The sequence below is a fragment of the Chamaea fasciata genome, unplaced genomic scaffold (genome assembly GCF_029207755.1).
Source record: "Chamaea fasciata isolate MVZ Bird 193981 ecotype frontalis unplaced genomic scaffold, bChaFas1.0.hap1 SCAF_16, whole genome shotgun sequence".
NCBI classification, from domain to species: Eukaryota; Metazoa; Chordata; class Aves; order Passeriformes; family Sylviidae; genus Chamaea; species Chamaea fasciata.
The window spans coordinates 8,916,973-8,933,223 of NW_027094101.1; the positions used below are offsets into that span (position 1 = coordinate 8,916,973).

The following is a 16,251-nucleotide window of genomic DNA, read 5'->3' on the forward strand; positions in this document are numbered from 1 at the left end:
GGGGCAGACAGCTCCAGGTGTGCCTACACCACCAGGAAGGTCCTTCACCCCCGGCTCCGCTCCCTCCTCATCCTCCGCTCTCCCAAGACAACCGGATGAAATAAAAAGTGGGGAAAGAAACAAAGAGGAAAGCGGCTTAAGGCAGGGCAGCGCGGAGCAGGATGTCTCGGCCGAGGTGCCGTCCCTGGTTCTCGTTCCTGGGGCTTGCTCGGGGCCGAACGCTCCGCCTCAGCCTCCTGTGCATGGCCCTGGCAGCTCTGGGCTCGGGGCTCTGCCAGCGCGCAGTGCCGGGGCCGGACAGGTAACAGCAAGAAGTGAAAAGAGGAAAAGGAAAAGAGTGATTCATCCCTCCGCCCTGCCCCACCTGCAGTCACATGCTGCCTTCACACATTCCCTGCCCAGCCCGATTAACTCTTTCGGCTGATGCGCCCTCACACCTGCGGATCCGAACCCCCCGGGAGCCCCCCGGAGCGCGCGGGTGCGGGAGGGTCCTGCGCGGCCCCAGAGGGCTTTGGGTGTTTTGTCTTTTTAAAAAAAGCCTCTGAGATTCCCCCCTCTGGCGATGTGCCGGCTGGTAAGTCAATATTTTCCAGGAAAAGAGCTCTGTCCTGTGGTTAACCCCTCCTGTGCTGGTGCAGGGGCTCGGAGCCCGGGTGGGTCCTGGGGGGCAGCACCGAGTGGGAGCTGCCAGAACAGTTCAAAGCTGCACTGGGGCAGTTTAGGCTGGATGTCAGGAAGCGTTTCTTTGTGGAGAGGGTGTTCCAATCCTGGAACAGGCTGCTTAGAGAGGTGGTCAAGGCCTCAAACCTGTCAGGGTTTAAGAGGCATTTGGACAATGCCCTTCATTTTTTTTGTCAGCCCTCAGGTGGTCAGGCAGTGGGACCAGATGATTATTGGAGGGCTCTTCCAAATGAAACCATTTATCCTGTCCTGTCCTGTTCCCTCCTCTGTAGGGTTTGCAGCATGGTCACAGTAACATCACCACATCTGGCTATGACAGATTTCATTAATAACCGTGAGATGGTCAAAAAACCCGACCCTGGATTCGCCACTCGGTGCTCACAACCCAGAAATGTGGAAGCTCTCTTGAGCTTTTCTCTTGGAAGCTCAGCTGAAGATGAATTTCAGGAATTGGGGTCAGATCCTTGCGCCAATGCAAAGAAGGGAATTGCCATGGGCTGCGTGTCTGTCCCCGGCGTTGGTGTGGCTCATCTGGATTCACAGCCAGGGAAATGAGGGCCCTGCCTGAGTCAGGCTCCCGGGGCAAAGCCGCCCGTCTGTCCGGGTGCTCGGCCATCAAAGAGCTCCTCTCTGCAGGCCCTGCTCGTCCCACAGTGACAAATCCTGCCTGGGCTTGTGCCCAGCCCTGGCCTGGCCTGTGCAGGAGGTGGCAGCAGGGCTGGGGGACACAGAAATGTGACAGCTGTTTGTTGGGATCACGGAATCATTAACGTTGGAAAAGATCGCCGAGTCCAACGCGGCAGTGCCAGGTCCAGCACTACACCGTGTCCCGAAGTGTCACATCAGCTTGGGGGAGATTTGGCTCCCAAAGGATATCAGCTCAGCAGGTGTTTCAGGTGGAGCTGGTGGCTTTATGACTGGCCCTGCAGGGATTTCCCAGCGGTGGGATCGCATCCCCACGCCGGTGCAGCAGAGACTGAGGGAGCTGCAACCAAAGCTGGGTGTTTCAGGTGAAATCCCAGCGCAGCTGGCAGTGATGGGGACAGCAAATGGGACAGAGGCGAGCGCTGAGCCAGCACCCAGGACCTTTTTTGGTAAGATGGGAGATGGCCCAGATGGGTGCTGCAGTGTGGGTGTGCGTGGCGTGGCAGGAGCGTGTTGTGGTTTTCGCCGCCTCAGCCGCCTGCTCCGGGTGTTTTTATTGTGCCAGGAGATTTACAGACTCTTTCACGGGGTGTGTGCATTAATGATTTATTGCATGTGGGGTAAATGCTGCATCCCAGCCAGCGTGTGCCATGTGCTGGCTCCACTGGTGGGGGCGGGTTGGGGTGGCAGAGCCCCACACCTGGAGCAGCTCCACCTGATCCTCACGAGGGGCTATGACACCTGACTCCCCCATCTCCCCCTCCCAGGGGTTTCTTCACCCCACATGGTGAATTTAGCCCCTGAATTGGGTGCAGACTCTGTTTGCAGTGGCCGAGCAGGTTGGTCCTCGTCACTGCAGGCGTCCCCGGGTGGATCCAGCTGGACAGGCAGCACCCACTGCAGACACAGCCCCTTTCCTGCAGATGGAAGCATTCATTTACAAGGTCCTCATTCATCTTCCATTTTTAGCAGAGGGCCTAAAAGTGAGGCAGTGGGGTATGACACTGGCCTCTGCTCCTGGCTCAGGGGCTTCCCACTCGCTCCGAGGTCCCACCGAGTGTTCATTGGTGGAACTGAAGCCTGGGGCTGGCATTTCAGCTGGAATACAACATCCAGACACTGCCTTGCCCTTTGGAACGTTTTCCACCCTCCAGCCACCAACGATTTGCATGGAGCCGTGCACAACGTGGTGTTTTAGAGAGGGGAAACTGAGGCACGGAGCGCTGATGGCAGCTTTGCTCACGGCTGCTGCAGGAAGGAGTCACCAGAGCCCCAGCGCTGACTCTGACCTTGGGGAAAGGCGGACCAGGTTGGGCTTTTTGGCATCCCTGGGATGTGCTGAGCACGGCCTGTGGTCTGCCCACAACTGAGTCGTGCTCCCATCTCACTCCACGCTCCTTTGTGGAAAGTCCCAAAGTGTCCCCACTGGTGTTTGAGACAATCTGGGAGGCTGAGGTGGAGGTCACCAGGCAGGAGAACCAGGACAATGCTGCCAGTCCTGTGCAGGGATCACCCGTGCTCGTCCCCGTGCTCCTGCCTGGGCGGGTGCAGCCCATCCATATTTATAACTGACATTAATTTCCATCCATTTCAATATTTTATGAGCTAACAATTAAAGAAAAAAAAAATTGGGGGTTCAGCGCTCGTTGAGACATAAGAAATAATTGGGTGTTGATGGTCCTGGCGCCCTGCCACGCAAATCCAGGGAGCTGCTGGTGCTGCCCATGCCCAGGAAATTGCCACAACGGTGCACGAACCTGGCTGGCCCCGTGGGTGGGGATGGGCAGTGCCTGCCCCGGGGCTCAGCTGCCTCCAGCAGCCCCAGGAGCTGGTGGGGCTCTGGAGATCCCTCCCGGGGCAGCTGTCACTGGATTTAACGTGAGAATAGATCCAACTTGCACTGGGCTGGATGTGGGCAGCAGGAGGTGAGGGATGGGATGAATCCTGCTGTGTTGGAGGGGAGGGTGGGAATGAGGTGGGTGAGGCAGGGGTGGATTTTCACGTGGGATGTGCTCCTTGCTTCTCCACCCGGTGTCCTGCCAAGGTCCGGGCACCGTGCCCATGCCAAAGGGTCAATATCTGCCTGCTGGGAGGGGGCATGAGGAGGGTGAAGGGGCTCATAGTTGGCCTCTACCTTGTCAGGGGTCTCTAACATGTCACCTGCCTCTGTCCCCCAGACACTGTGGCCTGTGTGGACCCCGAGGAGTGCACCCGTGTGTGTGGGGCCGCCATGGGCTGCTCCAACATCGCCTACCCCAGGCTGGTGGTCGAGCTGATGCTGGTGGGTGCCAGGGGGTAACTCCATCCCCACCGGACTCGGCTGCACCCTGGGGCTGCTGCCAGGGCTGGGATGTTGGGGGGGACCCCACGGATGGTCTGGGGGGTCTGTGTTGGGGGGGACCCCATGGATGGTCTGGGGGGGTCTGTGTTGGAGGGGACCCCACGGATGGTCTGGGGGGTCTGTGTTGGGGGGGACCCCATGGATGGTCTGGGGGGTCTGTGTTGGAGGGGACCCCACGGATGGTCTGGGGGGTCTGTGTTGGAAGGGACCCCATGGATGGTCTGGGGGGTCAGTGCCTGTCACAGCCCATGCAGCCCCTCCGAGGGTCGCTCCAGAAGCGAGATCAGGGGATGTGAAGTCCCGGGGTGCAGCTGAATGTTCCCAAACTCCATCCTCGCCCCAGGGGAGATCCCAGCGTGCGGCTGCAGCGGGGTCGGTGCCATCCCCGCGTGATCCTGTCCCATCCCATCCCATCCCTCTCTCGGTTCAGCCGCTCCCTCTCTCCCGCAGGGCTGCGGGGTCTGATGATCGCGGTGACGATGGCAGCGCTCGTGTCATCCGTCCCCTCCATCTTCAACAGCAGCAGCACCCTCTCCACCACGGACGTCTGGAGGAAGCTGCGGCCGCGGGCCGGTGACCGGGAGCCGCTCCTGGCGGGCCGGTGCCGACCGGGGGTTTCGGGGACACCGGGGCTTTCGGGGAGACCGGTGGGGCCGGTCGAGCCTGCGAAGCGCCTCCACTCAGCCCGGCTTGTGTCAGGAAACCAAGCCCTCGGATTATTTTATGGATGAAAGCGCTGGAAACGCAGACGAGGCGCTCGGTGCAGCCTCTCCCCGTCGCCTCCAGCCCGGTCCCGCCGGGAAGCTGCGGCTGCTCCCGGCCGGGGTCACACACCGGGGACCTGGGGCGGGTGGCAGAGCCCAGCGCAGCCCGCACATCCCCGGGGAGCCGGGGTCACACAGAGGGGACCTGGGGCGGGTGGCAGAGCCCAACGCTGCCCGCACATCCCCGGGGAGCCGGGGTCACACAGAGGGGACCTGGGGCGGGTGGCAAAGCCCAGCGCTGCCCGCACATCCCCGGGGAGCCGGGGTCACACAGAGGGGACCTGGGGCGGGTGGCAGAGCCCAGCGCTGCCCGCACATCCCCAGGGAGCCGGGGTCACACAGAGGGGACCTGGGGCGGGTGGCAGAGCCCAGCGCTGCCCGCACATCCCCGGGGAGCCGGGGTCACACAGAGGGGACCTGGGGCGGGTGGCAGAGCCCAGCGCTGCCCGCACATCCCCGGGGAGCCGGGATCACACAGAGGGGACCTGGGGCGGGTGGCAGAGCCCAGCGCTGCCCGCACATCCCCGGGGAGCCCCGGCAGCGCCCGCGGAGCCGCGCTCGGGGCGGCGCAGTCAGCGCGGGGGAATGCCCCGGCGCGGTGCCACGGGGCCAGGAGCGTCCTCGGCCGGGGAGACAATAACAAGGAGAGAATCTGGGTCACGGCTTTGGCTGCGCTGTGCCAAAGCTTGGCTGGACCAGCGGCTGCAGGAGAGGCTGTTTCTTGCCTTCTCCATGCGCAGAGGGTGGAGAAGGGACGGGCAGCGATTCCGGGGGATGGGGGTCCCGCATTGTTCCCCTTGAGAAGAGGGGCCCTTGTCTCGGGGCCGGCTCAACCCCTCCCTGGCACTGGCTTCGCTGCCGGTGACAAGGGTGTGACAAGGCAGGACAGCTTTCCCCAGGATGGATAATGAATGTTTGCGAAGGGCTTTGCCCGCCCGGGGCGGGAGTCACTGCTGCGGCGGATCCCGGGCAACTTCCTCAGTGCCGGGTGATTAGTGCCAGCGGGACGCTGCGGATAGCAGGGATAGAGCCAAGGAAATGTGCTTGGGAGAAGGGAAAAAAAGCTGTTTAAGCTGCAAGTTTGAGGTTTTCCCTCAGCGTGGAGAAAGGTGGGTTGGGTCCTGAGTAGTTGTCAGGGGGTGTCAACTGCCCCCACACCCACCAGGGTGGGGATGCCACATCCTGGGATCACGGTTTGGGCTGGAAGGTTCCTCAGAGATCATCTCGTTCCAGCCCTGAGGAAAGGGCTTTGATCGTGGGGTGGCAAAGAGCTCCAAGTTCCCGGTCCTGGGGCTTTGAGCTCCTGCTGCAGCCGTGGTGCCTGGCTGGAAACTCCTGCTGGGGTTGGATGCCGCTCCATGCCGAGGTGGTGGTGTGGGGATGGGAACACCTGATCCTTCCCCAGCCCCCCCGGGCCGGGCTGTGCCAGGTGCTCTCTCCGTTCCCTGCCTGGTTCAGCAGCACTCGGCACACCCAGCTCCTGCCTCACCCCCACATTCCTGCTTTTCCATGATCTTTTAGCCTCAAGACCAAGTTGGACAGGGCTTTGAGCAGGTCTAGAGGAAAGTGTCTCTACCCATGGCGTGCGGTCAGACAAGATGAGCTTTAAGGTCCTTTCCCATCTAAACCATTCCATTGTTCTTTGATTCTATCCTCTGAGGCTCACAGGCATTCCAGACAGAGGGATTTCTCCTTCCCCATGGATCAGGGTGTGCATTTTACACTCAGGCTCTTTCCCCTTCCTGCAGCACCAGGAAGCAGTGCAGTGGGAGTTCCAGCTAGAGCTGCTTTCATGGCTTTATTTTCCTTTTATTTTTTTCCTTACTTTTGCTTTTTGAGATGAGCAGATGGAGATGTAGGAAATTTCGTGGAGCTGTAAATAAGCTGGGCTGAGCTATAAACGCAGCAGCTTTGGGGTGGGTCCTGCCCAGGCTGAGCCCAAAATCTGGGGTCTGGCTAATGCCTCATGCTTCAGTGGAGGGTGATGCTGCAGGGTGTGGCTGGGATGGGGTCAGGGTGATGTCGGGGACTGACACAGCCCTCTGTCACAGCCTGGCTGGGTGACCTGAGCGTGGGGCAGCTCAGCCCATGTCCCCAGCTCTCAGCCTTGGCTGCGCACGGGGGGGCTGAGGGCATCACCCAAATCTGGCCAGAGCACCCAGGCTTTGCCCATGGTGGCTTTTCCCAGCGGAAGTGTTCATTGCCTGGTGTTTTCCTTTGGGGGGGGGGGTCCAATTTAGCAGCCCCCCAGGGCTGGGCAGGGCCCTGGGAAGTGCTTGCCCACCTGAGATGGAGCAGGGAGTGGCAGGATTGTCATCCCCCATGGGGACATCACCCAGCTGCACCTGGCCAGCTCCAGGACCTGAGCCCTGATTTTGGGAATCCTCCACAGCCTGATGTCCTGATGTGTGTCAATATTTTCTGTTATGCCTATTTTGCCTAGCACCCTGACAGCCCCTTGGGGTGGGGAAGAAGTGTTTGGAGAGGGGAAAAATTTGAGGATTTAGGTGGGATTTTTTATTTGTTTGGGACAGGATGTTTAAATCCACTGATGCAGTGAGTGGGGTGTTCTGAGCACTGCATTCCCTGAGTGCATCCCAGAGGGTGTGAGAGGCATTTTTGGGGACAGAAAATCCCTGGGAGGGGTTTGAGACAGGTATTGGGGTGGGGAAATGGGTGCTGCAGGGAACCAAAACCACAGTGAAGCAGCACCTGCCTGAATGGAGGGACAGGACCACCCTGGCAGTGCTGGAAAAGGAACAGCCACGCTCGAGGGCAACACCCAAACACATTTTACTGGCCCTAAATAAAAAATAATATTAAAAAAGCGCCACAGTTTGCAGCTATGAACAGCACCTGCAGCACGGAATCCCCCTGGATCAGCCTTCCCTGGTACCCTGAGTCCTGGAATTCCTCCGTGGAGTTTTGGATCCTGGTTGTGTCCTGGCTGCCTGCAGCCCTCCCTGGAGCTGGGGCTTTGCTTTGGAGAGGAGCCAAGGTTTGGGGTTTTGGGCTCGCTCCCTCTGTTGCTGTCATCCCACTGGAGTGTGGCTCTGGAAAAGTTTTTATGGCCGTGGTTGAACAGTCCACAGTCCCTCCCAGGGGAGCAGCACTGCCAGCCCCATGCCTGCGCTGGGGCTCACGGGGCTCTCGGGGCCAGGGGAGCCACAGCTGAGCTTTCAGGGTGTCACACGGCACAAGGACCAGGCACCATCCTGGGGACAAAGGGACACGAGGCAGCTCTGGCGAGTGGGGACAGTGGGGCCAGGTCCTGCCCGGTCCCCGGCACGTGGTGACGGTCACTTGTGGATGGGGTGGACGTAGCTCCGGGGGAAGAGCCCGACACGGCCGTAGATCTTCCCCTGCCACCAGCTGGGGTCGGGGCAGTCCAGGACCTCAATGATGTCCCCACGCAGGAAGGGCAGCTGGGAGCCCTCCCGGGCTGGGAAGTCGAACTGGGCTTGCACGAATCGGGGTCTCTTCACCTGCAGGGAAGCCGAGGGCAGGGGTTGGCAGGAGGAGAGGGGTCCCCATCTGCCAACCCCCCCAGTGGGCAGCACTGCCTGGGTCCTCAGGGTGATGGGGACACTGTCCCACCACGGGGTGAGGATGAGCCTTGGGATGCCTGCTTTGAAGAGACAGAAGCTAGAGAAGGGAAGAATGGAGTGCTGGGTGCAGGGGAACACCCCAGGGCACAAAACTCCCTGTTCTTGCTGCTGGGAGACCCAAGATGGGTGCCCAGGGGACCCTTGGAGGCAGCTGGCACCCTCTCCTTCCCAGGTCCTCTCAGGTGCTGGAGCCTTCCCCATCCCAACTCCCAAAGTCCAGTTGTGCCACCTCCACAAGCACTGCCCTGGGGCTTGGCTTTGCTGTGCCCTGTCCTGATCTGGCTGGGCTCTGCCACCTGCCCTGGGCACCAGCCCTGGCCAGAGGGACAGTGATGTGCGCCCTGCCCTGCCCTGCCCCGCTGAGCTGCTCCGGGAGCTCTTCCTCCCTGCACCACTGCCTGTCTCAGGCTGCTGCACCCTCCCCTGCTCCTCACTCCCTTGAGCCGAAGGATAAATGCCAGCCAGGGATGTCCCTGTGCCCCTCTGCAGGGACAGAGCTTTGAGGAGGCTCACGCAGGGGTTCGGGACCTGTGGTACCTTCTGGGTCTGGTCCTCATCCCACAGGAATATCTGCTGCTCTTTGGAGATGGTGGTGGTCCTGTAGAAATCCACCAGCTCGTTGAGGGAGTTGAACTTTTCCTCCCACAGGAAATATTTGCCGTTCCTCTCCCTGAGTACCTTGAAGTGCTGGACGTGCTTCCCGTAGCTGCAGAAGAAGGATGGATGTCACCCTGGGGGCAGCTTGGCAGCATCCCCTGAGGTGAGTAAAGCCTGGGGGTGCTGGCAAGGTCGGGGTGAGCCCATGGGTCTCCCTGCACCCTTCCTGCCATGGTGACAGTGGCACTGGGGTCATTCCCGGCCCTGCAATGAGGACCCACAGCTGAGCCCTGCCACAGCTCACCCCACAGGCAGCCAAAGCTCGGTGCCCGGCCCAGGCACAGCGGGGGCTCAGGGGGGTGGCAGTGTGACAGCCACGTGGAGGGCGGGTGGCTTTGTCCAGGGCCACATCTGAGGAAGGCGTGGTGAGAGCTGCAGGTCTGGGCACACGCCAGGAGGCTGCAGAGGTTGGGATTGGGCTCCTGGGGACCCCCGTGGTGCAGGAGGACGGGGCGGGCAGGATTTCCCTGGCTGTCACCCCACAGGGTGAGAGGTTTGGGTGCCCACACTGCAGGGCCCCGGCGCTGCCCCCGGGCAGGGGCAGGACCCGGCCGCGCTGCCGGTGACGCCCGGCACAGCAAGGCTCCCTTTCATTAGGGGCAAGAAGCTCCCGAAACGTTCAATTAGGGATTAAAAATGTGAGAAAGTGCCTGGCCGGCCTGAGGCCGCCCCCCGATCCCCAGGCCGGGGCAGGGAAGGGGTGAGCTGCCCGGGGACAGGCTCTGCCCCTTGTACAGCCAGTGCTGAAGTCCTGGGGATGCTGCAGCCCTTCATCCCTTCATCCCCGGGGATGCTCCGGGCTTTGCTCCCCCGGGCTGTGCGTGCAGCTCGGCCCCAGCCCCGTCACCACCCACGGGGTTGTGTTTAGGCTTGTCCCTGCCAGGGACCCCAGCGAGGCAGCGGTGCGGGGAGCAGCGGGGATGGAGGCGGAGCTGAGGAGGAGAGGAGGGACGGGAAGGAAGGGAAGGAAGGAAGGTGCTGTGCGAGGCTGGATGTGTCGGGGACGCGGCCCCGCAGCCCCTCCGAGGTGGTGGCAGGACAGGGCAGGGTGCTCAGCCCTTCCCCAGCACACGCGAGGGTGGCCCGATGCCTCTGTCCCCAAAGCGGGGGGGGGCTGCAGGGACCCTCTCCCCTCCTGCCGCGTGTCCCAAAGGCACTCACCTGACCGAGAGGGAGAACCCGCCCGGGGCGCTCTCGCTGTCGCGGATCAGGAAGGCTCCCAGGTGACTGCGCTGGAGCAGCCGCTCCTCTGCCAGGTGCCGGGAGATCCTGCCCGCGTACCACCTGCCAGGGCCACCGGGATGAGCCACGGACACCCTCGGGGCTGCCCCAGGGCCGCATCCGCATCCTGCGGACTCCCAGGGGTGTCCATCGGGCTCCTCACAGGGCTGGGACCCTCCCCCGGCAGTTTCTACCTTCCTTTCCCCATCCTGGTTCACCCCGGCATTATCGGGGGGCACCGCGGGGTGCTGTGGGCGCGCTGCGTCACCGACATCCGCGACCGGATCCTGTCACCCGGCCTGTGACACCGCGCCTCGGCCCACTCTTTGCTGCCTGTGCCCTCCTCCTCCTCCTCCTCGGCCCCTGGTGGGAACAGCCCTTCCAGGTGCGGAGCAAAGAACCCTCGGTGCCAGGATGGACAAACCCCTCCTGCCTGCACTGCCGGGCTGCAGGAGCAGAGTCCCCGTGTCCCACCCCTGCCCAGGCTCTGCCCGGGGATTCCAGGTCCCTGGGCTGTGAGGATTCCCTGCTGCTGTAAAAACTGCCCGGTGAACAATCAGCCAGGGAGTTTAGCACAGAGGCAGCCCTCCAGGTGCTGCATGGAAGAGGCTGTGTCTCGCCCATCCCGGGTGTTATCCCAAGCTGGAGAAGCAGCGGGATGCGCCCCGGGCTGCCCCGAGCCCACGCGTTCGCTCTGGCATTTAAACGTGATTTACCAGGGGCTAAGGATACATAAAACACAGGTTCAGTCAGCGATGGATTAGGCTGGGCTTTAACAATGCCGTAATAGGATTGTGTTTAATGCAGTCGTAATCCCATAACGCTTTGTTGTTCCCCAGTTATCATTTATTCAGCGGCAGCTCGGTGTGAGGGTTGGATTTTTGGGGGGACTGGGTGTGCTGCTGCCTCCTGTCCCCTCGGGCTGTGGTGGCACTGACAGACTGACCCGGCAGGCAGACCCCATCTCTGGGACTCAGTTTCCCCACGTGTGGGACTACCCTGGCTCGTGGCAGACCTTTGGGAATCGGGATTGTTGCCTGGCTGGTGGGATGGTACTTACGGGTGTGGCTTGACCTTGATGTAGTTTTTGGGGACAAAGCCCTCGCAGCCGAACAGCTCAGCCTTGTACCAGTTCTGGTCGTCTTCCATGTTGAGGATCTGAGGTGGGAGAGGAGCAGGGAGGTGTCAGCCTGGCTGCCGTTGCCCTGGGAGAGGGGCTGAGTGGGGCCCCATTGCTGCTCCAGACCCCACAACACCCACCAACCCTCCCCTGGGGAAAAGGGGGCTCTGACAGTGCTGACACACTCCGGGGGGGTTGGGGTCTCAGAGCTGGAAAGGACCTGGTGTTGTCCCAACCCCCTGCCCGGGGAAGAGGGTGACATCTGTCCCTGGAGCAGCCAGGACACGAGCCAGGCCCCTGTGTTCCCCAGGACGGTGGCAGTGGGTGCTGACACCGCTTCCGTGTGACAACATTTTCCAGCCTCCCACGCAGGGGCCCGGGGCCGGCCCAGCTGTGAAAACAGGATCCGAAACCCCGGGTCAGGGCACGGGGAAAACACGCGAGTTTGGGGCTCTGGGTTCCAGCCAGGCTGTGCCCCCGCCCTCCCCAGGGGGCTGCAGTGTGCCAGGGCTCCGGGAGGAGCCCCACAGGGATGAGAAGATGGGCAGGGAGGGGCTGCTGCTCCCCAGGGACGTTCTGAGCCCCTCCTGGAGCTTTTTGGGATCCCCAGGTGGCACCTAAGAGCCCACCCCAATTCCTGAGTGGGTGTTTGGGCACATGCTCCCTGCTGCCGGATCCCTGTGACCTCCAGGACAGCGAAAACGTGTCCCAGTCCCGCGGGGCTGCCACAGAGCACTGCTGGTGGCACTAATAGCCGGGGAGGCCACATGCCATGTCCCAGCTGGGGCTGTTCTTCTCTGAAGTTGTGCCTGGTGGCACAGGTGAGCAGGGAATGCTACTCGAACCCTCCAGAATCCTCGAGGTTGGCTCCTTCTATGGCACAGAAAGCCCCAGAAGCATTAAAGTCAGGGACAAAGAAAGCGCCGGTGTCACCATGTGCTCACTGTGTCCCCACAAAACAACAGCATCCAACCCCTCCCTGTCCCCTGTACCTTCAGGGTGTCCCCTTTCTGGAAGGGCAGCTCGTCCTTCTCCGTCGCCTGGAAGCTGTAGAGGGCCACCGACTCCATCGGGATCTGCTGGAGGGGTCCCGGGGCTGCCTGGGGCTCACAGCCCGCGGGGCTCTGGGGTCGGGACTGTGCGCACGGTGCAGCAGCGGGCAGGAAACCGCGCTGATGTCAGCGCTGCCGGGGCGCCACAGCTGCCCAGATGTGCGGCGGGGGCGGGGGGGAGCCGTGCCAGCCCACCCGGGTGCCAGGGGATCCATGTGCCAAAGGACGGCAGGAAGGGTTTGGCGTGTCCTGCGCGGTGAGTGGTGGGGAGCGGCCGGGGTTTGGATGGAAACGGGAGGGTTGAGGATTTGGGGAAGGGTAGCGCAGGATTTTGGGGCTGGAGAGCAGCACAGGCAGCGCTGATGGGGGAGTCTCTGGCTGAGCTGCCAAAAGGGGGCTTGGTGGGGTTGGTTGTTCCAAAAGCAAGAAAATCGCGGCAGGTCGGAATGGCGGAGGCGGAGGGAGGTGGGTGGATGCTCACACCTGGTTTCTTTGGAATTCCGAGGGAACAGCGCTCGGCTCAGCTCTGAACAGCGAGCTTTCAACACAACTGGTGTTGGCTCTTTGGGCTGTGGCCCCCTTGAGGGGGTTGATTTTTTTCCCCAGTTTTCTTCTGCAGGGCTTAGGGAATAAAAAAATCCCTTTTAGACTAAAACTGAGCACTAAAAACTTCCTGCTGCTCCCGTGGGCGTCAGGCAGCAAGTCTGCAGGGCTCACACGCCGGGGATCATTCCCAGCGGGAAGGTCTCCGGAGCTGTTCAGCCTTCCTGTGTGTGGGCTGGGGCACGGAAAATCCGCCAGACACTGCCTCGCTCTGCTGCGAGGAATTAAACCAGGGACAGCTGCAGCGCAGTCCCTGCCCGCGGATTTGGGCATTTTCCAGCGAGGAGCAGGATGCTGCTGCCATCTGCCCGGGGTGGGATGAGCCATGGGTGCCTGTGGGGACACTGTGGGGACATGGGCTAGGTGATTTTGACTCTCTCAAACTTTATTCCCACTTCTGACTGCATCCGAAAAGCAAAGGCCCTGTAACACCCCACTGAGGGCACTTCCAGGCTCCCAGTGCCCCTGGGAAGCACAGGGGGTGTTGCTGAATGTCCCCACGCCCAGCAAGGCACGATCCCCAATGGTTCTCCTGGGATGTGCTGGTCCCAGGGGACACGGAGGTGCCAGGAAGGCCAGGAAGGTCGGCGAGGCCGTGGGAAGCGGCTCCGAGTGTGCTCGGCTGTCACATGGAGGATGGGATTCAGCAACTCCCCACGTCCCAGAGAGAACCAGGGGATGGGAATGCAGCAGGAAATCATCTCAGGATGAGCTTCCTCTGTTCCCTGGGGACAGCAGCCCAGCAGAGCCGCTGTTCCACCGCTGCTGTGGCCAAGGGCCTGATCCTGTCCCTGCTCCATCAGCCCAAACTGGACGCTGCAGAGGCCACTCCAGGCCACCCCACACGGAGAACAAGAGGGCAGGGAGGGTGTCTAGGCACTGGAAGGGGTTGGTGTGGGAGAAACCTGCAGCCCAGGGGTGGATTATTGGGGTGACAATCAGCTGTGCCGGGGGGGGACACCGGGAGCATTTTTGGGGTTTGGTTTCCTGGGGCAGCAGGGAGGCTTTGGGGGCACTTTGGAGTGTCTGGGCTGGAGCCACACGTGGTCCCACAGTGCCTGGGAGGGGCCACAGGACAGTGGGGTCACAGTGGGGTCACAGTGGGGTCACAGTGGGGTCACAGAGGGTCGCAGGCTCAGGACCGGAGCAGGATGGGATCCTGCCAGCAGATGGCAGCAGTGCCCCAAGGGACACTGGGGACATTGGGGACACTGGGGACAGCGCCACCTGCCCCTCCACTCGGGCTCTAACGAGGCAGGCAGCCCCTTTGACACCTCTGTCACCTCCTACATCACAAAAACGCCTCCCCGACGCCCTTCCCTCGCTCCGCTCTCTCCCGCTGTCCCGGCCGTGCTCCCCGTGCAGGCTCCAGGTCCCTCCTGCTCGCTGGTGGCCCGCTCTTGGCGCGCTGTCCCTGAGCACACATGGTCACTGCGGGGGTGACAGCAGCACCTGCACCCCAAGAGAGGCTGGGCTGGTGCCAGACCAGGCTGTGGCCCCTTCTCCGGGTCGGGAGCCAAAGGCTGCAGGGTTCAGCTGCTCCCCGGGTGCCCCATCCCGAGTGGCCGATGCCCGGCAGGGTGGGATCCTGGGGGTCTGTCCCCTCACCCCTGTGCCCTGCGTGTCCCTGGTGTTCAGAGGGACACTGGGGGTGCCACATGGTTGCTGTTGTGAGCTTCGGAGTTAGGTACCGAGTTCAGCTCAGCCTGCAAAGAGATCCCAAGGGATCCCATGGATCACCCGAGGGCACAGAGCAGTGGGAGCCCACCCTGCCCCGGGTTTGGCCACCAGCCCACGCTGCCTCTCCCTGCAAGCACGGGACTTCCATGACCCTGGGGACAGGCAGAGGAAGGTGCCAGGGGCTCTGGCATTGCCCTTTCCCAGCTGCAGGGCCATTCCAGGCGTTGGGAGCCGCCTGGAGCTCCTGCTGACTCCTGGCTTGCCCAATCTGCCCAGCCCTGTTTCATCAACATCCTGTGTTTACCTGGCTGCAAAATCCCCCGCACGGGAGGGAGGAAGAGGAGGGAGGGGAGCCTCTTCCCCTTCCTCTGCGGCCTGGGGAGCTTTGTTATGGACACCACTCCGGGCTCCCTGGCCCCTCTGTGCCCATTGGAGAGGAGGGGGTGTTCTAAGCCTGGCTTTACCTCCCCAGGAGCTTTGAACCGGGCCTGGATGGTGCAGGGCTGGGCAAGGCCAGCCGGCTCACTGCAGCTCCAGCGCTTTGCTCCCAGAGCAGGGAGAGAAGGATGGATGCTGCCCCACAACGCAGCACCGTGCTGGGGGCCGGGAACAGAGCACAGCCGGGCTTCAGGATGGTGACTGTGGACAAATCCTGCAGGATAAAGGCCGTAGCTGCCTGTGTGCCCCGGGATGGAATCAGCCCTTCATGGGGATCCGGATGTCTCTCGAGGAAGCGGGAGCCCCACTGAGGCCCCGTGCAGAGAGGAAGTGACATCCTGGGCTAGAAAATGCCACATCAGGGCCCCCAGACAGGATCTCAGTGTCAGCACTTTCCCCCCGGAGCGGAGGCCACGTCGGTGACTCCTGAGCGTCGGAGCTGGTGTGTAACCCAACCTCTCAGCCCACACTGAGAGGCTTGTGTCACCATTTACACCCTGGTGGAGCTGAGGACAGAGGGTCAGACCCCTCTGGACCTCACATTATCCCACAGGACCTGCAGGAAAACATTTATAGGAGGAGCAGACCCGGAGACAATTGGCCACACAGGGTCCAGCGTGGCCATGAAAGGCTCCTTGAGGTGCTGGTGGTCTCCAGATGTGGAGCTGCATCTCCTCAGGGTCAGCATGAGTGCTTGGGGTTTTTGGGCTGGTAAATCAGAGCTTGCCTGTGATGTAGGTGGGTTAGGAAGTGGGACTGTGCTCTCATGGGAGAAGCCTGAGGGCAGGGGGCTGGGACCTCACTTTCTGCTTTTGGCCCCAAAATTGGATCTGGAAAAGGACTGGAAGTCAGGAAGCCTCGGGTGTGGAATCCAACCCCAAACCTACAAGAAAGGATCACTGATGGGGTCATCCCAAACAGCCTCTTCGGGAGGGATACAGCCCTGGATGGTGGCTGGGATTTGCCTCCTGGGAAAGGGCCAAACACGGTTTTGGTGAGGAGGGAGAGCCCAGACAGAGCAGCCTCAGGGGAACAAACCATGGGGGCTTCCTGGGAGTTCCCAGGACTCAGGTTTGGGCTGCTGGATGAGGTCACTGTCAGTACCTGGCTCTGGGCACGGCTGGGATGGGGGTCAGGCCAGGATCCTTTACGGAGGTGTGAACCATTAAGGAGTTAATCATCAGGGCCAGCACAGCTGGAGGTTATTTGCCTCCCTGGGCTCTATAAAAGGATGTGGAGGCCACTGCTTGGGTTTGGGCTGGTGAGAAGGGAGTGTTCTCTCCTGTGGCTGTGTCTTGGAGCTACTCCTGAGATCCTGCTGTTCCCTGGGATGCACCAAGAGCACAAGGTGAGCTGTCCCTCTGTATGGTGGCCGTGTCTTCCCTGGTGTGACCTGGGGAGGATGGAGCTGTCCAGATGCACCTGGAGGAGGTACTCGGTG

At 61.8% G+C, this 16,251-nt stretch overlaps 2 protein-coding genes across 4 annotated transcripts in view; one reads left to right on the forward strand and one right to left on the reverse strand.

Moving 5' to 3' along the window:
* Positions 1-7,202: 7,202 nt before the first annotated feature.
* Positions 7,203-12,155, reverse strand: GRAP (GRB2 related adaptor protein). Of its 3 annotated transcripts, none has more exons than XM_066197914.1 (5): positions 12,030-12,155; positions 10,978-11,075; positions 9,858-9,980; positions 8,577-8,745; positions 7,203-7,916 (listed from the first exon to the last, which is right to left on the reverse strand). In XM_066197914.1, exons 1-5 carry the CDS (start codon positions 12,105-12,107, stop codon positions 7,731-7,733), a joined length of 654 nt encoding a protein of 217 aa, XP_066054011.1. In that variant the 5' UTR covers positions 12,108-12,155; the 3' UTR covers positions 7,203-7,730. The 3 variants fall into 3 exon arrangements, with proteins under 3 accessions (XP_066054011.1, XP_066054012.1, XP_066054013.1); XM_066197915.1 differs by lacking the exon at positions 12,030-12,155 and adding an exon at positions 11,258-11,318; XM_066197916.1 differs by lacking the exon at positions 9,858-9,980.
* Positions 12,156-16,072: 3,917 nt separating this feature from the next.
* EPN2 (epsin 2) overlaps positions 16,073-16,251 on the forward strand; it is a 55,271-nt gene continuing 55,092 nt past the window's right edge. The window contains exon 1 of the mRNA XM_066198418.1: positions 16,073-16,158. The gene's annotated coding sequence lies outside the window, so the exon portion shown is untranslated. The remainder of the gene's footprint in view (positions 16,159-16,251) is intronic.

Bases quoted from the DNA above. Each gene is read 5' to 3' on its own strand.
- GRAP (XM_066197914.1), bottom strand. From the start codon at position 12,107: ATGGAGTCGGTGGCCCTCTACAGCTTCCAGGCGACGGAGAAGGACGAG. The intron at 11,076-12,029 runs GTACAGGGGACA...CTCCCACCTCAG, and splicing joins AGAAAGGGGACACCCTGAAG to ATCCTCAACATGGAAGACGA. The intron at 8,746-9,857 runs GTGAGTGCCTTT...CTTCTTCTGCAG, and splicing joins GGGTTCTCCCTCTCGGTCAG to CTACGGGAAGCACGTCCAGC.